The sequence below is a fragment of the Aptenodytes forsteri genome, unplaced genomic scaffold, assembly GCF_000699145.1.
Source record: "Aptenodytes forsteri isolate BGI_AS27 unplaced genomic scaffold, ASM69914v1 Scaffold172, whole genome shotgun sequence".
NCBI classification, from domain to species: domain Eukaryota; kingdom Metazoa; phylum Chordata; class Aves; order Sphenisciformes; family Spheniscidae; genus Aptenodytes; species Aptenodytes forsteri.
This window is the reverse complement of record NW_008795018.1, coordinates 12,455,767-12,482,121: the sequence shown is the minus strand read 5'-3', so window position 1 is coordinate 12,482,121 and position 26,355 is coordinate 12,455,767. Positions and strand designations below refer to the sequence as shown.

The window sequence follows — 26,355 nt, the reverse complement described above, 5'->3', positions numbered from 1 at the left end:
AACCTGTAAATGTGCTTCCATAAATATGAACACCTAAATATGCTGCCCACCTTGGATATAAAGTCACTTTTAATTTTTTTAGGTGCACGGACTCAGCCACAAGTTCACTTTCAGAGAAGATCTGTGAAATTACCAGAGAACACTAGCTACAGCGATTTGACAGCATATCTAACTGCAGCCAGTTCACCCTGGGAAGTGGACAGTTTTCCTTATTTGCAGGGATTAGATGGAAATGGAACAGGTAACCCACTACTTCGGTTTTGCTCTGATTTCATTTTGCTCCAGGGATCAACTTTTGACCATATCATTTTTTCCATTCCCTGTTCCAGCAAACATTCTTTAAAATTTGGATGACATGATAGGTTCAGCTGCCCTACCAAAATGCTGTTCCAATAAGCAAGAGAGCAAGGTTCGCTATCCCTTAAATGGGGCCACGAAATAGCAAAGATGAAGACTCCTTGGCCTTGGGAGATCAGAAGAGTTTGCTACACTTGTAGTTTAGAGTTAAGTCTCCAAATGTGTTGCATGTGCACATACAAAAATGGAGATTGATGTGAAGGGACAAAAGAAAGTTTAACTTGAGGATGCTATAAATTCTTGTTCAATTTTTTTCTAAAAATAAATAAAATGCCTAGATATCAAGGACTTAATACTCTGTTGTTTCAGCTAAGAGTTGTTTCAGTGGCTTTGTTAATACTGTTGAATCTAGCTTAAGCCAAAAATGTGCAAATTCATTTAGCACCAAAGGGAAAACAATGAAAATTCATAGTAGAAACACAACCACTGTTAAATTCAAAGCTGTAATACATTTTTATGACTACAATTGCCTGTTAGTCTTCTTCCACTTCTCATTTAGTCTTGATTGAAATAGTTGGTGTTGTGTAGGCTACAGAAAAATAGAAGAATTGGGCACAGAAGTCTTCAAATTCTTAAAATGCTGCTGTGAAAAGGAGAATAATGTTTTCTCTGTGTCCGTATTGGGTTAGAAAGCAAGCAGTGGCCTTTGCAGTGGTGCAAGAGAGATTCAGACTAGTGATTAGGAAAACCTTGCTATGGTGAGGATAGTTTAAGCTGTAGAATCAATTGCTTGAGGGTGTTGGACAGAGTTAGACAATCGCTGGTGAGGATGGCACAGGCGTAGCTGAGCCTGCTTTGAAGCAGGCTAAATAACTCCTTGAGGTTGCTCCCTGCTGTTTCTTAGGATGCATTTACTTGTGATGTGTTGATCTAGGTGACTTTGAATTCATGTGTGTAAACGTATGTACTGGAGCTTGCTAGCTTTTCCTTAAAAAAAAAAAAGGGGGAGGGGGGGCAGGCAAAATAAACTTCCCCTTCCCTTTGTACAAATCTGAATATCTCCTTTTCTATTACAATTAGAAATGTGTCTGCTACCTTACTCCAATCCTTCTGTCTGCTCCAGTCCTGTCTCATTCTATATCTCTGTCATTTCCCTATTCTCATCTTCAACCTTCAGTTTTCTCGGGCTCTTCATACTCAGACATGATCAAATATCTCTTATCTTTTTTAAAACGAAGGAATGCACTTGATCTCATCTATTAAAAAAAAAAAAAAAAAAGGGGGGGGGGGGGGGGGGGCAGGCAAAATAAACTTCCCCTTCCCTTTGTACAAATCTGAATATCTCCTTTTCTATTACAATTAGAAATGTGTCTGCTACCTTACTCCAATCCTTCTGTCTGCTCCAGTCCTGTCTCATTCTATATCTCTGTCATTTCCCTATTCTCATCTTCAACCTTCAGTTTTCTCGGGCTCTTCATACTCAGACATGATCAAATATCTCTTATCTTTTTTAAAACGAAGGAATGCACTTGATCTCATTCATCTGTCTACTTCCTCATCTCCTTTCTTTTTATCTCTAAACCCACTGAACAAACTGTTGACAATGTGTGTGGGATTCCTCTCCCAAATCTTTCCTTAGTACTCTGCAACCCAACTTCCCACCCTTGCATGCATTTAGTGAAAACAGGTATTGCCAAGATTTCAGATGATCGCCTGTCATGGAAACTACACAACCAGGACATCATCTTTCTCCTGTTTTACCTCCTAGCCTGCTACAAAACAGATGAACACACCCTTGGTCTTTTTAGTATTCTGTATGCTTGCATGACGGGAACTTTTCTACTTGAGCATGGAAGCCCTGGATTTGACTTTTATTAGCCTTCAAGTAAAAGTATGTCACAAAAGACCAAAGTGACCGGCAAAGAAATGGGGTTTAAGAGGCTGAGAAGAGCCTTGTTTTCTGAATACTGTAGTATTAAGTACAGTATAATACAGACTACAAATACAATATATTTGTATATGCACTATAGTATAGGTGAAGTGTCCTCTATTTTTAGTAGAATTTTCTCCTGCTGTGGAAATATTAAACTTTTTTAAAATCCTAAAGTTGGATTGTCTGCCTTTTCTTCATCTCCAAGCGACTTGGTTAAGATTTCACCTGAAAAACTTTTGAAGGAATAAAAAATGACATCACCACCTGCTGGGGATTTTTTGAGTATTTCTGTTCTCAAGAGAGAAAGAAAAATATGTACACATTTTAGAATTCTGAAAAAACTTAGCATTAATTTGCATGGGAAATTTTGGAGTGTTCCTGAACACTGCCCCTTTTCCCCTCTCTCCCACCTCTCCTCCCCCCCAGTTACATTTCAATTCTTTCACAGTTTATTTACATGTCTGTACAGTTTTGGAGAGGTCCTCCCATTTGTTTCAATCAGCTCAGTTCTCTGGCTAGTATTTATTCAAAGTGACTTTACAGTTGTTTTAACTAAAACCTATTCTCTATGAGTTTAACAGTTTTCACAAAATCCCAGCTGGGTGTTGAAGTAGTGATATGGAGCAGTGAAAATTCATTGCATGAATCAGCATGTTCCAAACATAAAAATTCAAAGAATTTAACTGCAAGTAGTGACAAGCCTGTATAGTGTTAGCTTATTGTTTGTATTAATCACCAGTTGGAGAGCAGTAGGATGGTTTCACAAAATCTTGTCCTTTAAACCAAACTAAGCAAAACTTTCCATCGTCTGCAGTAATGGACCAAGCTGGCTAATAACCATTACTCCTGCTGGTTTTGTAGGCTGTTTGTTTCTTTATGAAGAGTCAAGTCTAAGTCACAGTGGATTTTCCTCTGATTATTTTTAGAGCTCTTCACAGGTCACCAGATGTCAAAAATGACAAGAAATAAATGAAAGCTGACATTTATTGAAGTCCATTCCCATTTAATCTGTGCATGTGCTTATCAGTTTTATAGCGTGAGAGTTTCATAAGCATTGATTTTAATTTACATTCACAACAGAAAAGAGAAAAATTTATCTTTTTAATGAGCATTTACATACTGTGCAAGATGGCAAACTGAAGGATTATTTCTTCTTGCCAGATGTAAGTGGATTTCAGAAATTTCTTCATCTTCTAATATAACTTGTTCAGCCCAGTACTGAGCAAAGCGTCAGTGTGTCTTAAGTAGAAAAGATGCAAACAGTGTTTCACCATGAGAATGCTTTTTCTGGGGCTGAAAACTCATTTTTGCAGATATTAGGCAGATATGCTTTATCAAGACAGTAATGGAAGAAAAATTCAAAACTTCCAATACCTAAAAATAAGTAAAATATAAAACATAATTTAATCCTAGATATCAATCTAAACGTTTCTAAAATCTGAAGTTATACCTTTTGTCATTAGGAATTTGTATATGCCAGAACGTGGTCAGGTTATGATACTTAGCTACAAGAATTTATTTCTCTGATACCAGCCTGAGAAACTTAGTGGCCCCAGTCCAGTGACCTGGGGACAAGCATCAATCTGATGGAAGTTATAGGTGCATGGCAGAGGCAGCGGATTGAACAATCAGGAGTAAAGGAACAACTCTTTCCCCACCAGTTCCCTCCTCTATCTTTCTGTTTTATATTCTAAGGCTGTAAGGGGATGATATTGTGCACCATTGGAGCCTGTAATACAAATGCTTGGGTGGGCTGGCAACCTTCCCCTATGCCCTAGCTGAATTTCCAAACCTTGTTTTTCTGTTTTTTCTCTCAGTTAGCTCTGTGGCTTTCTTATGGCCATCTTCAGAATGCCTGTTTTCTCAGCACTTTAATCCCTCTGGAAGATATGCTTCTGCCCCTCAGTTCAGAGTAGATCAAAGCAGAGCGTATGCCCCTTGCGTGTGCTTTCATCCGTCCTTGGCCTGTCAGCTGTGCAACAGTGACACTCGCCTTGAAATCTGGGGAAAATGTGCGTCAGAGTAGATGCTATAGTAAATAAGACACATGCAAAGTTACTTCTGGTTATTTTCTGTGTCTTCAGTTTGGCACCTCTTGCAAAATCCAAAGAATTTAAAATTCTGAGGAGATTTGTCTCTTTTTTTTTTCCTTCCCTTTGCCACTCCCCCCCCTCCCCCCTTTCCTGGTGATGTCTTAATTTCGGTGAGCTGTTACTCGGAGACATCGAATTTAAAGGCCATTCCTTGAGACTTACCCACTGTTAAGAGAAATTATAAAGGTCTTAATGCTTTCCCACTGTTCCCTCGAATGTACTCATCCTAATGGACACTGGTGCTGAGATACTGCGTATTCCTCAGGACCCCTTGTTGTGCCTTAGCGCAGGTGGCATACCACTGTTGGGTGCGAATGTGCTTTTACAGCGGTTTATGCTGATGTAAGGCACCAGGATTACAGGAGGGGCAGTACCCCTCTCTCTGCCAGCCAGGCACCCCTGTTCCTTCGCTCAGATTAGCCCCGTAGCAGGATGAGTGGCTGCACGACCCCTGGAGCCAGCACAAAGGAAGCAGCAGGGCTGCTGCCCTGAGCAGCAGTGTGGACCCAGGTGGGTCAAAGCCCCTTGCAAAACTGGAAGCTCTATCTCTTCTGATTTAAACTACTACCGCTATTGCTTTGAGCTCCGGATCGCCTTGGTTTTAAACAACAACTTTTTTTTCCCCTGAATACATATATATATATCTGTGATATTTTTCCCTGTCACTGATTCATTTGGTTAAATGGTTGAAGGGTTATAACGCTTTTTTAAATCAGTTTTCATGAAGTAGCATCCACTGGCATGCAATTTAAACATAAAGAATAATTATTATCTTACATAGATAAGAAGATAACGCTGTGTATCCTAATAATCCATTTATCTTGGTTTATTTCAGTGAAAGGCCAAAGGAAATACATCTTGGCGTTCTTAAACATAGGACTGATCATCCTTGCAGTGTCACTGCACGTTTGGGTGTTTGTTAGTTATCATATGGGCATGTGAGGCTATAATAAAGGCTCGGGAGATACTTTTTTTTTGCCATGGTTATGGCTGTGATACTTGTACGTATTTATTTAAGATGAGAATATATATACAGGAGATTTTTGCATTGTAGTTTTCTTGTCTCCAGAATTTTCCAAAATTAAGTGAAAAATTCAGAAGCATATACGTCTTGCTTGTTGTGAATTTTGTAAGGCAGGGAGGATTGCTACTACCATCCCTGGAGAAATATGTTGGTGCAGTACTGCGGTGTTGAACCACATGGGTGTATCTTAAATTCTGGGAAATTCTGTAGTCTCAATGTTCATTCATTCTCTCTGTAGGAAACAGCACTAGGTATGACCTCACCCCTGTCACTGCAGTCAGCGTTCATCTCCTCAACAGCGATGGGACTCCAATCCCCGTGAATGGCCCCATCTATGTAACAGTGCCTCTGCCAACAAACAGCAACTTGAAGCACAATGCACACGTTCCAGCATGGAGGTTTGACCAAAAATTTGGTAGGTAATGCGTAATTGTGATTCCCTAGATGGCTTCATTTGTCTGAAACTAATTGTCTCGCTGCATTTATTATGTTAATATAGTAAGATCTTCATTGGAGTGTACCAAAATCTGTTTTCTGTCTAAAAGGAGGGAAGACTGAGTTTTATTGATCAAGTAATGCATAGTGTATATGCAAATATACTTGAGTAGCATTGTGTGCTACTTCTAGACAAATTTTTTGTAAATGTAATATTTTGCAATTATTAAATATTTTATGTAAAAACTATCTTGAGAGGACTTGATTTCACCCAGAGACTGAGAAGCAGAAAGACATATTCTCTGTGGCATTGAGTTGGAAGTCTGGAGACATGGAAACTAGCCTTATCTTTGCCAGCAGCCAGATATCTGACCTTTGGTCCGTCTCTTGTCTCTAGCTCAGTTTCCTGCCTGTCAGATAGGAAACATAATACTGACTTCTTTTGTAAATCACTTTGAGATTGACTAATAACTATCAAGAAGGAAAGTATACGTAAATGATTTAAAAAAAAAAAAAAAAGGCAAGCAAAATTCATGAAATATTTTGAAAGGACAGAATGACTAATCAATACAAGCTGTAAAATGCACTCAGTTTTTTACATTGCAGGATAACTTTTGCTGTTGTGAAGAGGATTTTTTCCAGAAATATGTGGTTTAGGCGCTCTATTTTTGTTTTGGCTTGTTTTTTTTCATTGCTTAGTTGGTATACCATGCTGGCCTTCTTTACACCTTCAAAGTGTAAAGGATTAAGTAAGGGGTGCATAAGTCTTGTCCTGGTGATTCCCCTTCAGTTATTCCACTGTGCCCTCTGAAGTATGTACCAGATGGTTGTTAAGAAAAAGAAGTCAAAAAAGAAGAATGGAAGGTGAGAAAGGCAGAGACTGTGAGGAAGAGAGGAAGAAAAAGGAGCCAGAAATGTGGATCTGTGTAGGCGGTCAGTGGGGTTTTGTCCCTGCAAGGCAAACGTTTTGAGCCAGTTTATGATCACATCCAGAAGTAGAACAACAAGCATGAAACCAGCATATTGGAGGGAGGGGAGGGGAGGGGGGAAGAGAGAGGTGAAGGGGGAAATAACATTTTTGCTTCCTTCCGGCCTCTGTTTGCTGAAAAAGGTGATGTATTTTCAAACAACGTGCCTGATAAATCTTTTGTCAGAAGTTGGCTGTGTTAGAGAGTAAAGCAGTAGGATTTAATAAAGGCTAAATTTGAATATGATATAAAATTGAATAGTAGAAAAAGAGTGCGATGAATGGAGTCAGGGTTTTCCTTAACTGTGGAAACGTCAAGTTTTCGTGTGGAGCCATGGTAGTAAGTTTCGCTACATTCTTCCTGAAACTGATTTTGATTTGTGATTCTAGAAACTATTTTATTTTCCCTCATTCAAAAAAAGATGGGGACGACTGACTCATGTTTACTTGCTCCACAAGAAGCAGTCCATCCCCAACCCTTCCTGTCAGCTGTGTTATAGCTGCAGCCCGCCTCATTGCTAGTTACTCACTGCTAGTAAAATGGTTCTGATTTTGATTATGGAGCTTTCTCATTTATGGCCAAATTTCCATGCCGCTGCGGTGGGGCCACAAAAGCTCTCTCTTACTGTGGAATATGTTTTTTACTGTTGCATATAAAGAGCTAGTTACCCTATTGTGTGCAGTACATATTAGTATAGGTCAGTACAGGTTAGTTAGTGTTGCAGGCTTGAGGCTCCCAATCTTGAGACAAGTTCAACCTTGTTTGCTTCATGATAAAGTGCTGGAGCACTTGTGTTGTGGGGAGGGAAAGGCATGAGGACCACTGAACAAAAAGGGGTTTTTGTCAGGCCACTCAGCTTCACCAAGCCATGGAGAGGAAGGTATTGAAGACGTTACGCTTAGGCTCCAGCTCACACTTCAGCTAAAGTAAGCATCTTTCTGTGCAGCCGAAGATGTTGAACAAAGGTGCATTTAAGCCCTGACTGCAGCATGCCAGTTCTAGCAGAACTTTGGCCACATCCCAACCAATTTAAATTAGAGTAGCCTAATTGAATAAGTAGAGCAGCCACTCTATCTTGTGTGGGCTACATTAGCACCCTAAGGGCTGTCAAACGAATCATATGTAGTGCAAACATGGTAGTACCCTGTCATTCCCCATCCCTGTTGTGCTTGGACTGTGAAGGGAGAGGGATGGATGATGACTGGGATGGCTCCGTGCTGGAGAAATCCTTAACTGGCAAATAAGTTGTTGTAACCCATTTGCACTGCCAGATCTTTGCCTTGTCAGGATAAGCCCTCTAACCTCATTATTCTGATTTTGTCTTTCATTTAAGGAGCTGCTTTTTTCAGTGCTAGTTATGTTGTGGTCTCTCCTTAATAGATTTTCAGTGGCTTAAATTTTCACACTTGTATCTGAAAAATGAGTAAATGCCAGAGATGGAAAACTATGATTGTATTACCAGGCAATAATGCAGAGCTTCTCTCTAGCATATTAGCAGTACAGTGGGTGCTTGTTAGTGCAAGCTATTGTTTTTTGTTTAGAATCCATGTGGTTGTCATCATTACTCCATGAAGTATAATTTCTGCTCTAAAAAGCAGAATACTTTTCACTTTTAGGGGAGGGAGTGGAGAAGGGACAGAAATACTAGAAATATGTTTTAATCCTTAGAATCTCATACACTTTGCTGAGCTTATGATGTACTAATATAAACCCAGTGCCATCTGATGGGAAGTGCAGAGATTTTCATAGTTTCTACAGAAATTATGCGTATTTGCATATTACGGCAGCTAAAAATAATTAATGGCTTTTTAGGATGTTTACCATAAACAATCTGTATTTTCATTACCACCGTTTCTGTCCTTGAGAGAGAACTGGGGAGAGAAGGAGGAGAAGCAGCATAGTCTACTTAAGGCTGAGGGTGGCTCCATTGACACTGATGAAACAGACAGCCAGAAGAAGCAGGCTGACATCAAAATAAGGCAATCTGCTGCATTTATTTTACACTGTTCCAAATGAGATTTTTCGTTACAAAACAAACTTGCTGCCTTGTGTGCACAGCAAGCAAATTAAAGCAGTAACACCTTTTTGAATAATTAATAAAATGAAGAGCAACTATCTGTGCCCTGGAGAAGTTTTAGGGTAAACGAATACGTCCAACCTTGTTCTTCTGTTGGAGATGCACTCCACCACCTTTCTCTGCAGCATTTCTTAGTGTTGGTAATAATAAGCACAGATGCATTGATGTTATGGAGACATATACACTAAAACGCAACTTAATCATTCTGTGCTGTTGACATACCCATATCTCTTGTGTTTCACACAACTATGGGAGAGTGGTTTTATTTCATAGTACACGCTTAAAGGTTTGAACATAAGAGATATGGATTCTCATTTTTATAATCAGGATTGCTCAGTGGGGTTTTCTGGGTTGTTGGCTTTTTTCCCCCCAGGTGCTGTCTTGTTTTTCTCAAATCTGAAGGGGCTGAAAAACTTTTTTTTTTTTTTCTCCTTTATCCGTAAACAGATGGTTGGGATCATGACTTCCTCCCTGTATATTTGCCTTGATGTCAGTAGGATTTACAGCAATATAATTAATCTCTCTCTTCTTGGACACCGAATTTCTGTCCAAGACTTCTTTCTGGCCTTGTCCTCTTCAGTCAGAAATGAGTACTACAGATCCCAGTAGAAACAAAACTTTGTACCTCCTGTATCATTTCCAGGTCCCGCCAGCTGGACTGAATAACACAGCACTTGCTCAGCTGTATTCTCCTCAGCCCCCATTTAAATGGTTTATGCTTTATGTTAAGGTGTCTGTTTTTCACTGGATTCAGTGAGCAAACCCGTAAGACCAGCATTCTCCATTTTAAGTCCTCAGTTTCATCCCATGTGGTATGGAGGCATTATGTTGCACCTAGACCTATAGATCCACATCTAGAGCTGTATGAAGGACTTCAAAATGTTACCAAGTATTCCAGAGCGCATAATATGGAAATGGCATTTATTCTTCAGTGACAGTATCGATGCAGCTGCTGGTCTATTGATCCCACCAAATAACAGGAAAATATTTTCAATACTGTTTTCAACCTTGTGTGGCAAAGGACTCTGGAGTGAAGGGGTTAAACCTCCACCCTTTTGCTGCTTCTCCTTAAAATGTGTTATTTCTTGTGCACTACGTGTAAATGAAGTTCAGAGTACTGTTTCTCTGTTCTTCCTCCTCCCCGAACACTTGGTGTACATCTTGGACGTGACCTTGTTGTCTTTAAATTACTAGCTGCTTTGCAGAGGAGGATGTTTCCCCAGTGCCTGAAATCACAACCATGTATTAATGTGAAGTGATGGCAGAATATGGAGAAGAGTATCTTGGGGAACTCTTTTTATAGCTTTATAAAGCACAATACTTTATGTACTCTGCTGTGCTTGGTCAGTGCTTTCTGACTGCATTTAATGCCATAATAGATTTCTAAATACATTTGAAAGTCTGGTACTTACTTTTTCTGGGTGACGTCCTGCCTTCAGTGGTAAAATTTCCATTGATTTTTGTAGAGTTAGAATTTCCTGATGTTCCTTCCTCAGCAAAATGAAGATAATGTTTTCTGTGCTCAAAAGAAGTCTTGAGGATATATTTATGTATAAACAGTATTGGTGCCTACTTAAACGTGACTGCAATATGGTTTTGCTGTATTTCATGGAGGTGAAATGATGCTTGGGTTTTGTTCATAGTGTTTATAGGGAGAGAGCGACAGCTACTGTCAGGCAGAAAATGTAAGCGGGTTACTGTACATCTGCTTGTCTAGTTCACTGCACATTATTTGTAAGTAAGATGATTTATAAAAGTCTCTGATTTAAGCTTCCCATGTGGTAGCAACGATTATTCGCCCAAAGAAAAGATTGACTTACATTTTTGTAGTTTAAAAATAAAACTTATTCCTTTTTGTTGTGAATTTGGTTAACTTCTGATTGCTACCGCATTCATACACTGCATGACAGACAGAAAATAATCATTTAACAAAAAACTTTTGCAGTCTGTTGCTTGATCTGACACTGGGTGTGAATACATGCCTCTGAACTTGGATAGATGGCCTGCATTTGGACTACATGCAGCTGCGCACGTGGCCTGGGACTTCATGCACTTCTCCATGGGTTTTACTGGGTTTTCTACATGTGAGAAATGGACATGTTCAGGAAAACACATTCCCTGCCCCCACAAGTTTGAATTTAATATAATCAGATCTAGAACATTTGGTTCTAGATCAGATTCACTGGTAATACGGAGATTTATTTGCAAATTGCAAGGAGAAGACCAAGCCTCCACAAAGTTCATAGTTACGCTATTTCTGTAGTTTACAAGTTCCTTGACAATTTGATTTTGACTTCCTTTTTTCATCTCAGCTGTGAAGGTTAAATTATTCTTAAAGACTAAATACACTGAGGAATACAGATTTTTAACTAACTGCTCTCAAAGAATTTCATATTTTGTGTGTTGCCATAGAAATGTCAGCTACCAAACCCAGCTTTTTACCGTGTACGATGTCTACATAATAGGTGCAGATATAATTGCAGAGTAGTAGATAGACCTCAGCATTGAAAGGAAAAGAAGCTCTTCCTCCGATGCTTCACAGTGTAGCTCACTGAGGTATGTTCTCTCTGTCATGATTGCTCTGGAGAGGTGTAGTGGATCACAGGAGGCAGTTGTGCTTGTTTATCAACATGTATGTTGTTTTTAAAATGGATGTTGTGGCTTACACATGTGAAAATTATGTGAATGGATTGTTTGATCCTCTCCCCACCTCATATACCATCTGAGCTGCATTTGTGGCAAAGCAGACGTGGGATGGCATGATGGTGGAGCTTAAGAGGACGTTGAAGGAATCAGGTTAGTGCCAAAGTGTAGTGATATATGCAAACAATCTACTATTACGTAGTCAAGGAAATAAAACTGGAAACAAATAGTATGGCTTCTGGGAACAGGTTTTAAGAACAGACTATACATTGTATCGTGTAGATGGCCCTGTAGCTCCACCTACAGAAGCCATGCAGCAGAAGGCGGGAAGAGGTGGACATCAAAATTCAGGAAGTGGAGAAAAGGCTATTGTGCTTGTGCAGCTGCTTGAGTTGGAGAGGACTTGGCGATTGGTGGAAATACAGGCAAGAGTGCATAGAGCAGGAGTGTGAAGTGTCTGGGTGGGGCTGGAAGAAGCTGAGGAGGACCTGGGACAGTCTTCCTCTGCGGCCTTGGGATGGTGGATCAAATCCCAGTGTGTGTCTGCTTCCACTTCCAGCTTGAAAAACAGAAACTGAACGTGAGCGTGGTGTGAGGCTGAATGAAGGAAAAGGCATGCAGTGTTCTGAATCACCTTGTGCTTTTATTTATTACTTGTTCTAATAATTTTGTCAATAACTGACTGAATGTGATTAATAATGTCATAAAGCGAATATTAGAGGCAGTATCTTTCACGTACACTGGTAACTAGGGATGGTGGTCCAGCAAGCATAACTAAGCTTTTCCTTTTGAAATATAATTATTAACCAGTAATTACATATGGAAGTAATTTTCTTTAATAAGTCTCTTCTGTTCTGGTATTCTGGAAGGAAATGCTGAGGGGACCAAAGCAATGCAAGCAGTTCTCTGTACAATGTGCCCTGCCTTCTGCCCAGGCGTAATTAAAATTATTAAATAATGAAAACTGGCATGTTCTTTTGTTGAACACTTGGCAGGTGATTTAAGGGGAAAAATGAGTAAAGATGGCAAAAACTACAAAGTTTCTCAGACACTAGTAATAAATTGAACGTTAGACTTCCTTGCAAAAATCTTCAAGATATGATGTTAAAAGCGTTTCCCTTACATTACACCAAATAATGGTGGTGCTGCTAAAACAGTAGCAGGATTTAGCCCTGGAAGGCTTGTGTAACAAATTCTGTAAGAGTGGAAGAATAATGAAGGTATGAGCTCAGAGCAGGGACATTTATTTTTTGATGTTGCCTAGCAACTCCAAAAACAAAATTGTAATATTAACTGAAATACTATGAATTTTTAAACCCGTGTGTATTAGGGGGAAGGGAGGAGGAGACTAACCTCTACCAATATTCAGGAAGGAATTTTTCAACTTCCAATTTCAGTGGCTTTTAGCTTTTTAGAAAATGAACAAAAGTAAAACCAAAAAACCCATCCTTTTGTAGTAAAACTTCCATGCCGATGCAGATTAGAGGTGATTTTCAGTTGGAAGAAGAAATCTGATAAGCAGCTTTCAGCTGGTAGAATGAAAAGCTGCAATTTATGTATGTCAGAACATGCTTTAGGAAGTTATTTTCACAAACTTGCCCTTGATTAACTCTCCATAATAACATTGCCATTTGAAGTGTCGAAATCAATTACTTCTAGAAATACTGTTAGTATGTTTTGAATATCCTTTGCTGTCCCACACTGTCTGATAACAACCTGCCTCATTCCTTTTGACACATATATCTCCATTTAACTGTGAATCTCTGCCTAAGCAGGGCAATCTTACAAGACATCGTAGACATCACAGAAGAGATCTGTGCTGAAAGAAAAGCACTTCTCATTAAGGAATATTTATTTAAAACATCTATGCTATTAAGTAGTACAGTTAAAATTATCTTTCTTTTCTTTCCAAAACTCTTTTGTCCAGAGAAGATAATCTTGTGAATAAAAATAAATTCATATAACGGGATTATGCTTAATTTGCTCTCTGGCTAATTAAACCCTCTTGTTTGTCAAACCTATTGGATGGAAATAATTCATGCTGTAAATAGCACAATTTTGGTTCCCTGCTTGAGTGGGATTGGATGATCCTATCGCCAGTTAAAAGAAACAAAATAAAAAGCGAACAGTATTTGATCAATGGAAGAGTTTTCTACCAAAAGCTCACATGTAAAAGTAATTTATGGGAAAAAACCCACCATAGCTACCATATATTTAAACACTAGCAGTATTTGGACTTTATGACTGCCCTTAGGGGAAGCTGCTGGCTACAGCACACTCCTCTGACAGTCATTTACCAGAACTGTTTTGATCAGTGATAGGAAGAATACAGAATCAAAGTCAGTAGAAGTCACTGCAGGAGTAATGACCTGGGAGGCTCTGAAATGGTCAGCTTGGAAAGTTAAACCTGAAGTAAGCAGTATTATACATCCTCCCAGAGAGCCGAGTTCTGTGCTGGGGTGCCAGCATGCAAACTCCTCTCGCAGCCAGCGCACGCAGCTAAGAGGGGAATTTGTCTCCTTTCTTCTTGACTTTAATAGGAGTCACATGGGTCTCTCTAGAGCAGATGGCCTGGTGTGGCAGTCCTGCCTGAACGAAGCGCGGTCCTGCCTCACGTAGGCCAGTAGGAAGTTTGCCATTTGCTCGAGCTGGAGCAGCACGGGATTGTCAGCATGCACAGTCACGCGCATGGAAGCCAGAAAGGCATACAATTCCCTGGATTTCACTACAGCTTAATTTAAAATAGTAGCTTTAAAGTATGGAAGTAATGTCTTATTCGGAGGCATCGTGCATCTAGACTACAAAAGCAGATCCATTCGTGCTGCCTGGACCCAGCAAGCTGTCACACTGAATAGTTAGTGTCTTTGAAGACAATAGGACGTCTCTTTTCTGGGCAGACTGGCCGTATCTGCAGTGACCTGATTGTGCAGGGAAATAGTCTAGAATAGCTGTTCTGTAATGGCTTTTCTGCAATAGCTGCCTGTCTGGACACTCTCCTTGCTGAAAGTGCCATTTTTCAATCTGATTTAGAAGTAAACTAAATTACAAAAAGGCATTTTTAGTGCAGAATGTGTGTTGAAATGGAGATTTAATGTGCAAACCTTTTGCTGTTAAATTTACTCATGATAACCCCCTCTTGCCCCCATTGGCAAGACCTAAAAGCTGCCTGAGATAAATAAGCATGGTCATCAGAATCAAAGTTACTGCAAAGTATTAAGATGCTTCTCTCTAGCATCTTATTTCTAAATAAATCTAGCAATTTATTTCTCCTGCTCTGTTGAAATCGTCAGCTTGTCTCTGATATTTGGGTATTTTTGCAGCCAGATGGAGCTTAGCTTTCTTTATCTGTGTTTTGATTTGTATTTCTTTTAAAGTACTCTCATTTTTATATTCTTTGTAGTGTTAATGATGGTTGTTCTCTTACCTTGCTTTTAAGTTACATATACAAAGGAGTGCCGGGTAGCTGTTTTATAAGCTTTTTAAGAAGAAATTTGTTAAACAACACCATTTATTCTAAAAAGTCAGTAATACTAAATATAATTTTGGTGAGGAAAGAGTTAAGAAACTTCTTGGTTCTCCCCCTGCCATTAGTTTGAGCCAGGAGACAGCTCCCCTGACTTGAATCCTGGATCAGCATGTTGGCTCCACTGAGCAGTAATAGAGGAAAAAGAGGAAGAGAAATGTAAAAATGATCTATAAGCAAGAATGTCTCTATATATAGAAGTTTTCCATGAAGCACCAGACGCTCTTTAAGAATTAATGTCAAATTGGCCCAAATCATGCAGTGCTTACAAACTATACTGAACTTGCTGTTTCTGCTCCAAAGATGCATTGACGTGTTTTCTTTGGAACTACATAATCAGTCTTGAACAAAAATGATCAGTTCCATTACACCCAGTTATTTGTACTGCTTTTTATTTATAATCCTGTATTGCTTGTCACTTAACAATTATTGCACATCATGTATAAAACTTAATAAGCAGTGAAGCTAGTTGATTGTGCTGACTTGGGTGGGGCGAGGAAGTAGATGTTATAGGATATTTGGAGAATAACAAATTAAATTATCATAACAGCCATGCTGGGAGGTAAGACCCCTCTTCCCTCCTAAATCCTTCTGCTTAGTTCTCCTGCAGTTGTAATCCTGCCTGCATAGTAAAAAATGAATGCTGCTTGCCCTTACTCCATTTGCAGGCTAGTGGATAGGAAAGGACAGAAAAATGGAAGAAGTTCTTTACTCACTGCCCCTCAGTCTCCTCCCTTGCTTACAAGAGCAAGTATGTGAGGACACAGAAGAGGGTGATTAGCTGCATTTTTAGAACAGGAAAACATCTTGTTTCCCACTGCAAGGAAGAATCTGGGATGAGATAGGGAATTTATTCTTGAGGCTGCACAGCAATGAACCCTTGCTTACTCAAGGCAGCTTGAAATGCTAGGAGCATAGCGAGTAAATACAATGCAATTGGGTTTTGCTCAGTAGAAGGTCCAACATTAGGTCATTACAGCAAGGCATTGCATGTAGGGAGCTACAAGAACACTGCTTGGTGTTTAATGATAGTTGAAAAGCGACCAGGATATCGGAACCTATAAAGCATGAAATATGAGAGAGACCTGGAAATGCCCCGATGGATTTGCAGAATACTGAAGGCACATCAGTTCCCTCTAGTAATACTATGTTGGCTTTTGGCTACAAGAAACAATACAGGACTTTGTGTTTTGACTATTTCCACTCAAACCTGTTTTGCTGCTGTTGCTGTGAAGGATGGAGTTCTTTATTCTCTCCATCCCACCATGCAGGAGGATGTTCTGTTTTATTAGTGGACTATTGGTAAGAGATGGTGGAAGTATAAGAGGTGAGTTTATCACCAAAGTGTTGGACCAGGAAAGTATTAAAAAAGGCAGCTGATGAGATTGTGTACCCGTGGTTCCCAGGAACCCACACTTGGTGTTGTCCTGATGAAAGAACTTGGGACAGTGCCATTTAAAAAGTAATTATTTTCTAGCTGTCATCACATACTAATGTGTGGGGTATGGTCAACAAAAGCTTCATTACTCTTGTTTAAAGATGACCAATATCGGATACATCTCTTACACTTTTGAAATTCTTAACTGCCCATAACAGAGAGAGGGAATTACATTTTTCCCTAGTGTTATACAGACCAATACATTTCCTCGAGTATACCCAGTGGTTAGCAAAAACGGATGGCCTAAATGAGCAGAAGACAAGCATGAAAACTGACTGACCTTGTGCAGTAGACTCTATTGTTTGCTTCCATTGCAAATACCGGGATTCCTTTCGTTGCTAAAATATGAGCAATCTGAGCTGCTGCTTGTTTGGCAGGATGGCAGCTGAGCTCTGCTCGCAGCGATAAGAGTGCAGCCTCTGTTAGCTTCTTGATCGCTGCATTATGCAAGCAGGGTATTACTGAGCAAAAGGCTTTTAAAGAGGCATTAGGAGGATTGTGTTCATTAGAGTGCAGTGTAATGTGAACAAGGCAAGCTGGACACAAGTTCCCCCTAGTGAGGGAATCAATAATAGCTTCACCTCAAGGAGGTAACTATAAAAATAGACTACGAAGATAATGAACTTTGCTAAATTACATATGCATGTGTTCTACTTGTGTGTGAATTTAGATGGCTTAAGAGACGGTAAGAGAAGTATGGAAAGCATGATGAATTCATAACACAGGTCCCTCTATTCTTTTTTTTTCATCAGCACTTTTATATCTCTTTTAAACTTTTGTTTCACATAGTTGCGTATTTGAATAGGTGGTGCATATTCTCATTGTCCGAACCTTGCAGAAAAAAAAATGGCAAAGTTTAAGCTTACAGGGGTTTTCTTACCAAATGGCATTTTAGGCACAAGATAGAAGCAGTTTTTGACCTATGGGCTATTTTTCACCCTGTGGTTCAGGGCTATTAGTATGACATCTTCCTCAAAAGTGCACGCGTAGAAAATCTGAAGGGACAGTGGCCATCTTAGTGGAGAAAATGAATCTAATTTTTCCTAGTTTTTCCAGAAACTTCACACGTAACTCTGGACAATTCAATCATTACTGAATCATTATCAATCAACCTGATAATGTTTCCCTAAAAGAGGTAAACTAATGGCTACATCAAGGTGTTCTGATACGACAGTTATGGATGCCATATGTGCAAATCTGTGTATACAGATTTTGGTCCTTTTGGTACTGTGAATTAAAATTATCTTGTGTGACTTTCTTTGTGAAATAACAGATTATTGCTACCCTATACAGACTGGAAATGATACTTGGAAAACTGAAAATTACATCAATAATTCCTTTCCCCTGTTGCCTACAAATTCAGTTTGGTTGCAAATACAGAGTCACTATCTGGCAATAATAGTCACCTAGATCTAGAAATCCTCTTAAACGTGTATTTTTCTAAACCTTTCACTATATTCAGATGGGTTTATTATTGGCCAAAGATGGTGGACTTTAAGGGTGTACTTACATAGGAAAAATCAGTAGTAGAGAGGAAATAAATACTCAGAAAAGCCATTCTCATATGTACAGGGTTTGCACAGATGGATAATCTAAGGAACACAGAGGAAATCATCAGGATCTCAGTGGTATTAGAAAAACAAAACAACAACAGCATCTCTTCTGTATGTTCTGCACTGACTGCTAAGGGTTCAGACAACTGTCATCCACAAATGCTCGTGCTTAGTCCTGAGTGCCATCTGATGAAAAGCACCGTTTCCAGAATTACATGCAGGAGACTATTTAAAGGAAAGGGAGTCACAAGTACAAGATGCAGCTTGCCTTTAAAGTGAGCATTTGAAGCTGAGTAAGGTAAATGCACCATTCTGTCCCCGTTTTGCACAGAAATACAGAGCTGCGCTACAGAAGTGCAGAGGGGTTTATCCCTTCTCTGTACAGAGATCAGCTATACTGGTAGTGGCCACCAAAGTGTGTGAAGAACCTCCTTAGTGAGTTAATGCCCTCTGTTACGGCACCCGCTGGAGATGCCAAGCCAGGACTGCAGGTTCAGGAAACACTGCTTGGCGCCAGGGGTGGCTTCCCAGCGACTGCCCTCAGTGTCCAGGCCAGCAATTCTGTGTTTCTTTCACAGAGAATAAATATGGGAGCAGTCTACAAGCCATACTGGACATTTAATATATCAGAAACTAAGGTGAACTTTTTCTCCTACAGCGCCAGAATCAGGGGTCTTAATGAATTACAAAAAGGCATACAGCTGATTGAGTTGTAAAGGTTTTTCATAGCCCAATTCTTGCAACAAAATTTATCTTCTGAAAGTAGAACAGCTCTCAACTAGTGCAGATTGTCAATCTGGACTACTTAAGAGTTATGTGTACTTAAACACATTGCTTTAAAATTGTAAATATTATTTATTTTGGAATGATCATTTGATAATTCTGAAAAATCTATTACATTTCCTTTGAGAAACATGTTTTTAAAAACTCATCATCCATTACCAAACAGTATTCCTGGATGTATACACATTTTGAATGACTAACGTTCCTGAATCAAAGTGAGGGTGCAACTTAATTCTACATTTATTGTAGTAACATACATGTAGTAACATTCATAAGCTTGTTTTCTGCATAGGAAAGCCAACATTTTGAGGAAGTATTTTCTTCAGTCTTCTAGAAGTTGACAGCCAGAGCTGATAGACAGGTGGCGTGCAGCACTCACGTGTGGTCTGGGAGATATGATGTCTCTTGAAATACAGTTTTTAAGTGGGCTGTCTACACATAATCAGCTTCAGGAATATCCTTCTTCAAAAAAAGGGAATCTAATATGACAATAATTATCTTCTTTTAACCCTTTTTGAAGATTTATTAGTTTTATTTAATCTTAAATGTTTTTTGTATACAAAGCTTCTGAGAAGGCCACGGGGATGACTGCTTGCAGGAGCTCTCAAATGCCAGTGACAATAAGGCACGATCTCCCACTTCGCAGCAATGTACACAACCCCTGCAGCACACTGATAGGTTTTGTTACTGCTTGCTTTTCCACTTGTTTGCAGAGGAAGGTGTGACTATATCTGTAACGCCTTCCTACAACCTTTACATTTACAGGGACATGGCTGAAGAGTAGTTTGGGCCTTGTACAACAAGAAGGCAATCAGTTGACTTGGACCTATATTGCACCTCAGCTGGGCTACTGGGTTGCAGCTATGTCACCTACTATCCCAGGTAAGATGGAATTGAATTTTATTGCTATTCGCAGCATTGAGTGATTATTTATTCATATATAACGTTTATATTTTTCAGAATGACCTCATCTGAGATGCCACAGCTTGATCAATAATGGATTATTAGAAAACAGAAATCTGAAAGTAAAGGGCTAAAATCTTTTGGGGATTGTGGGGGGTAACTGTTGTGCTCAAAATCTCTGAGTCATTTCAATGGAAAACTTCTTAAAGTGTTCCTGCTTTGATGCATTTATATCACCACTGCCTGGTAGAGCCATTGCTAGAAAATGAGGGGAGTTATAACATCAGTGTATTAGTGTTCCAGCAGGTAGAAAAATACGTGCTGTGAAGTTTCTGTACAGGAACTTCCAAAGAAAAGGATTCACGTAAGACCAACATCATCGGGGGTTAGACGTTTCCTAATGGATTGATTGATTGTAACTTTTTTTTTCTTTTACACTGAAGATGCCCATTTTGCCCTGACTTATGCTTTGCATTGTCTTGGTGACTGATTAATTTATACTGCAAATAACTTTGCGTAGAAGTTCTAGGAAATGTGTTAGCAGAGTGGCATTAGTAGATGAGCTGACTGGTTGCCATCTGCAAGCCTCTTGGCATAACTGTAGAAAATCACTTTGAACTAGGCATTACATGTACTTCTGTGCTTGTGGAGATTATTAATGTTGCAGCTTGCTCTTCCTTTTTTCTGTCTGTGGCTGCCTCAGATTTCTTAACATTAGTTCTTCAGGCACCAATAATCAGAGATACCTCTGTGTATAAAAGAGCCAATCAATCAAAGAACTCCTCCTCTTACAGATTTTCTTTATTAGGTTTTCTGGATGAAAACCAAATACAGTAGGAATGAAAACATTCTTGCCTTGGCTGTGCAAGCTAAATAAACTCCATCTAACCAACAAAGCAAACTCTAACATGAGGACTGTTTTTAAAGTCTGCTTGTATGTGCCATGAAGTTGTTTCATGATCTGCAGAGCATTTGGAGGGGTTTGCTGCATTATACCTTATGCAAGCTTTTTATTTGAGGTTATATTAAATGAAACTGCTGGAATATTCAGCTGATTCATTGCTGAACAGAGTTTAGAGGCAGGTGCAGATCTGAATAAACTATCATATTGAATTTAATGGAATTTTACAATATAATTGTACTTTAAGAAAAAGCAACTGCTCTGAGCCATAAATTTCCCAGTACAGCTCTGTCCCAGACTGCAAGGAAGTTACACTAGTCATAAAATTGTGTCTGTAACTCCAAGGTTAGAAGGCCTGTAACTCTAACAGGAGAAGGCTTATTTGTCCTTGCAGTTTAACTTGTATGGCAGAATTTCTACTTGTATTTTATTTTTTCTTCTTTCTGAGAGCTAGATCTGGGTTCCTAAAACTTTGTTGCAACGGGAACAACATTTTAATGAAAAATTCAAGTGATTTATCTCTTCTTCTTTTTGCCTAATGTCCTGAAGCAACAGTATCAATCAATTATGTAAAGGTAGTGGCGGGACAGAATGTATAAATATTTAGACTTCCCAAATGCAATATACTTGATGTTATTTTTAATCAGGTTAATGTCTTTTTGCTTATTTTATCTCCTCATTGAATCTATTTCATTTCTTATCTCAAAAAATGGACAAAAATGAGCTTTGTATTCCTAGCAGTGGCTCTACAGACCACTCAAGATCCACAGATGAGGTTTTACAAACCTCATGATCTAGAACCTTAATGTCGGCCAAGTTTCCTGTCCTTCAAAGTACATGCATGTTACTCTGCCAGCTGGTGCTGTACCTCCTTGCCTGCAGATGGAAATTCGGGCCTTTATTTCAAAATCATAAGGATTTTACAAACCAACAGGGTTACACACGCGTAATTGTGAACAGATGCTGTCCACATGTGTGCATTCCTTTGTATGTTAGAACAGTTACTAAGCATTATTGAAACCTGGAGTTACAACGCTGTTTCACTAGTGGCCTGTTTTTTAAAGCTACTGAAGATGTGCTTGGCTTGGCTTGATCTAGACTTAAGAGCACCAACACATCTTCCAATGAATCCTGTACTGCACTGTATGTACTGTTTAGTGCAGAGCATCACAAATGTTAATGAGAAGTTGTTGGCCACAGTGCTGCTACATGCATTACAGTGCTGGAAGATGCTGTGATGGCTTTTCTCCAGTGATGAGAGCTTTGGCGCACTGTGTCGGCATCAGGACCTGGAAGGCAGCATTCACTGATGCATGCTCCCATTGAAACTAACTGCTTTTCCACAGAATGATCTATTTGGACTTGCAGTCATGAAAACCAGCACATGCTTTCTCCACAACTTGCTCCCTTCGCCAGAGATGGTCTGCTCAACAGGCACCAGGGCTATGGGTGGCAGCGTTGCTCACTTAGCACCCTGATAACAGGGGAAGATGTCCCTCTCTTTATTTAGAGTGTTGTTCCTCTTCCTGTTTGCAGATTGCTACAGGTCTAAATTCTCTTTTCTGGCCTTCCAGGTCCCGTTGTAACACACGACATTACCAGCTATCACACAATGTTTCTTTTGGCAATTTTAGGAGGGATGGCTCTCATACTTCTAGTGTTGCTGTGTCTGCTTTTGTATTATTGCAGGTAAGATTCACCATTCTGGTTACTTAGTTCACGTTGGAAACATAAGCATTTTTGTGCTCATGAAATTAAAAGATTTTGTATTGAAACATTTTTACTTGGGGGAAAAAAAAGCAAGTAAGCACTTGAAAAAGAAAGAAACAGATCAAATTTCCTATGTTCCTGGTTACATGCGGCATAGACAGTTGCTGCTTTTGGTAAGATGGTAGTTGAATGAAGCGCACACACCTGTACCTGTGTTTTCCTTGTAAGATGTTCTAAAATCTCCTATCGAACATAGGCATAGGTCCAAGATCTCTGTCACTGTACCTGTTCTGCACTTGCAAGTGATCTTTTTATTAGTCTTATATTAAAATGAATGTTAAACTTTTATCAGCAAGTGTATATTAATGAGTGATTTTGTATTTGCCTCCTCCAGACATTTGCTCCAGTTTGTAACTGGTGCTTGAGATATTTCCCAATTGACATTAGTTATTCTTTAATTTTATATTCGCTACTGGGATAAGCTTTTAATTGTTAGGTTATGTAATAAAAGCTCAATTCCCCTAATATTAATCACTGCTTAAAAATCTCCCATTAAGACACACTTGCTGTTCTTGTTTCTGTGTACAACAGTCATAAATGTGTAACTTCTTTTGTTACCGGCTTTTATAGAAGAAAATGTTTAAGACCGCGTCAGCATCATAAGAAACTGCAACTTTCCACAGCACTGGACACTTCTAAGAAGGATCAAGCAACCTCTATGTCTCATATAAATTTAATATTTTCACGTCGCGAGTCAGAGTTTCCTGGCGGGCTGTCTGTTGCTAGCAATGGACACACTGAAAACTCAGGTGCAAAGGAATTAATCAGTGCTGTTCACATGGAGATGGTATCACCTACCGGAGAAGCAGATATACATACACCTATGCTCAAACACTCATTCAGTACTTCCCAGGAGTTTAGCTCCCGAGAGGAACTGCTCTCTGACAAGGAGAAAGACAAGAGCAGAATTTCCTTGGATGACCTGACTCCCAGCGGGTCTCTAAGAAAAGGCTACCACAAATCAGCAGACAGTTTTCCTTTAAAGCCAAGAAAATCTACAGAAACAGCTGAAGGCTATGAGTCCCCTATCAAAGATGAGTATAGGAGAAGTTACAATGCTATGTTGTCTCAGCCTTTATTTGAAAAGCAAGAGAGAGAAATTCAAGTATCTATGAACCATGTTGCTACTGGAAGTAAATACAATATTCAGGAACAAATATACCCCACACCTTCAGCCCCTGAAAAAGAGCTGCTGGACTGCAGACCTACTGATTGTATGATGTCTCGTTCGGTTGACCACCTTGAAAGACCTACATCTTTCCCTCGACCAGGTCAGTTAATCTGCTGCAATTCTGTTGACCAAGTCAATGACAGTGTTTACAGAAAAGTTTTGCCTGCATTGGTCATCCCAGGTCATTACATGAAATTGCCGGGAGAACACCCTTTTGTTAGCCAGCCACTGGTTGTCCCAGCTGACCAGCAGATTGATATAGAAAGACTTCAGGCTGAGCTTCCTAACCCTCATGCACGGCTTTTTCCACACACCCCCCAACAGCTGCAACCCCAACAGTTAGCAGCCCAAGCAATATCTCAGCAACATTTGCAAGATGCAGGTGCAGCTGAGTGGAGTCAACAAAATGCTTCCATGTCTGAATCTATTTCCATTCCTGCCTCACTTAATGATGCATCCCTGGCTCAAATGAATAGTGAAGTACAGCTTCTTACAGAAAAGGCTTTGATGGAATTAGGAGGTGGAAAGCCATTGCCTCATCCTCGAGCATGGTTTGTTTCTCTAGATGGACGTTCAAATGCTCACGTTAGACATTCATACATCGATCTCCAAAGAGCTGGTAGGAATGGGAGTAACGATGCCAGTTTGGACTCTGGTGTTGACATGAATGAACCAAAATCTGCCCGAAAGGGAAGAGGAGATCATCTGTCTGCGCCACAGAGTCACCCACCAGTGCAAGAGCACCAGCAGAGAGAGCGGAAGGTTTCAGATAGCACAGCTTACACACAACTTGTATACTTGGATGATATGGACCAAAGTGGCAGCGAGTGTGGAACAGCCGTTTGTAGCCCTGAGGACAATGCTCTACGATGCCTACTAGAAGGCACTAGTAAGAGAAGTGGTGTGCAGCTGCCCAGTCTGCAGGAGGAAACAAGAACTGTGGATGCCAAACCAGAGCCATTAACTAGTCCTGAACACGGAACATCAGTTCAAGATGATGAGGAGGATGAGGAGGATGAGGAAGATGACCAAGGTGAAGATAAGAAGAGTCCTTGGCAGAAACGAGAGGAAAGACCACTAATGACTTTCAATCTAAAGTGAGCTATTGTGAAAATCCACCATTCAGTGGATTCAGTATAAAATTGCCAAATATTCTTTCTGTGGAAGTGCTTGATTGTTTTTTTTTCTTTTTTTTTTGTTGTGGAGAGAAAAGAAAAACAAACTGTGGTGAGCAACATTTGAAAGAACTTAAATGCATTACTGTGTAAATGTTAGAAAAGAATTAAAATCATTCCTCTGATTTATCGGCTGCCTCCAGTGAGATAGCTGAACAAAGAGTGTGATTGTTATTCCATATACTTGATATTGGTCATCCAGGATGTTGAAAATACTGACAAATTGTTTTGGTTGGTTTATGACCTCAATCTCCTTATGAATGGGAGCTGGTAAAGCTTTTGTTTTGTAGGCCAATTTTATGTTGATAATGCTACTGAAAGTATCTTAAAAACAAGAGTTTGACACATGGTGTCCAAAATTGTGCATTATCTCAACGAAAGGCTATGCATTGCTGCTTTTAGTAATATTTTGCTTATACTATGCTTTTCTTAATTTTACAAGTTGGTTGTAAACATTTTATGTCCTTTATTATAAACTACTCAGCAATTTATTTTAATGTAAAACTGCAGGAAACTTGAGTAGCATCCCTTAGCATTGAAGCCTTTTTATGAAACCAAACTGAACTTTGTGTCGACTAAGATTCCTCCAATTCTGGTCCCATTTACTCAAAGTGCCTTTTTTACAGTAACAATGAACAGTCCCTTCTTTTGCTAACTCCTTTTAATTGACCCCATTTGGGATTTTATAAACTTCTGAACTTCTACCTTTTATTTTAAGCTGCATGCCAAGAGTCCCATTTTGTGCTGAGCATTTCTCATTTCAGTACAGTGTATTCTGTAGCTATCATGTATATTGTGGATTCTGTTTAGCCAGGATAGACTTAGAAGACATTTTAAAGGGCCCAGAGTAGCCAAGAAGATAGTTTCATTGACTGTATATATTGTTAGTTTCCTCTGGAATCATATGAGCTAATCATGCTCATATAAAATGGACTATAGACCGAGCAAGTGGACTGAATGTGTCTAGCAAAAAAAAATTTTTTTTTTTGGGGGGGGGGGGGGGAAATGTACTATCCAAAAGTGCCAGAATGACTCTTCTGTGCTTTCTCCATACAGAACTGCTTGGTTATCCAAAAATTATAATTGAAAATAAACTGCAAAAAATATCTTTGTGGATTTTTTCCTCTGTTGGTGGTCATCACATTATTTTATATTATTTAATAAGAAAAATACTTTGGTTTCACTTTTGCTGTGCATATTTATGCTTGTGTGACTTACTAACACACTTTCTTATGTAGTTCTCATGAACTTCAGTCAATACTGAAATTTAGACCCCTTTTCAGAAAAGCATCCTCCCTATGTTGATAAATACGTAACTATTTGCTTAAATATCACTGAAGACTTTGGAAATGAAATCCTGGTATCACCAAAATTCTCTATGGAGTCACGCTTCCTGTGGGACCAGCTTTCTTTCTGAGATTTCTGCAGGTACTCACACTTACTGCATACTTCTCACTTCTTCATGAGTTGGGTTCAAAGAAGGGAAAGTATGTGACTTCCACTCTTGTGGAATCCTTTGTATACATTGTTTATCACGTTTCATTCAATTATTTTTACGCAGCATCAGCAGCAGTCATGCTTAATAAAGTTAATTATTATGTAATCTCTAAAGTGATTAGAGAAAGTGTTATATAGTTCCTATTTAATTTTTAATAATAAGCCCTGACT

At 39.3% G+C, this 26,355-nt stretch overlaps 1 protein-coding gene across 1 annotated transcript in view; it reads left to right on the top strand.

The window, feature by feature from the left end:
* The window catches only part of FAM171A1 (family with sequence similarity 171 member A1), a 53,136-nt gene extending 27,351 nt beyond the window's left edge, over positions 1 to 25,785 (top strand). The window contains exons 6-10 of the mRNA XM_009275694.2: positions 83 to 241; positions 5,586 to 5,762; positions 19,533 to 19,649; positions 22,146 to 22,260; positions 22,912 to 25,785. Of these exons, the coding sequence (XP_009273969.2) occupies positions 83 to 241; positions 5,586 to 5,762; positions 19,533 to 19,649; positions 22,146 to 22,260; positions 22,912 to 24,613 (2,270 nt within the window). The 3' untranslated portion in view covers positions 24,614 to 25,785. The remainder of the gene's footprint in view (positions 1 to 82; positions 242 to 5,585; positions 5,763 to 19,532; positions 19,650 to 22,145; positions 22,261 to 22,911) is intronic.
* Positions 25,786 to 26,355: the final 570 nt, after the last annotated feature.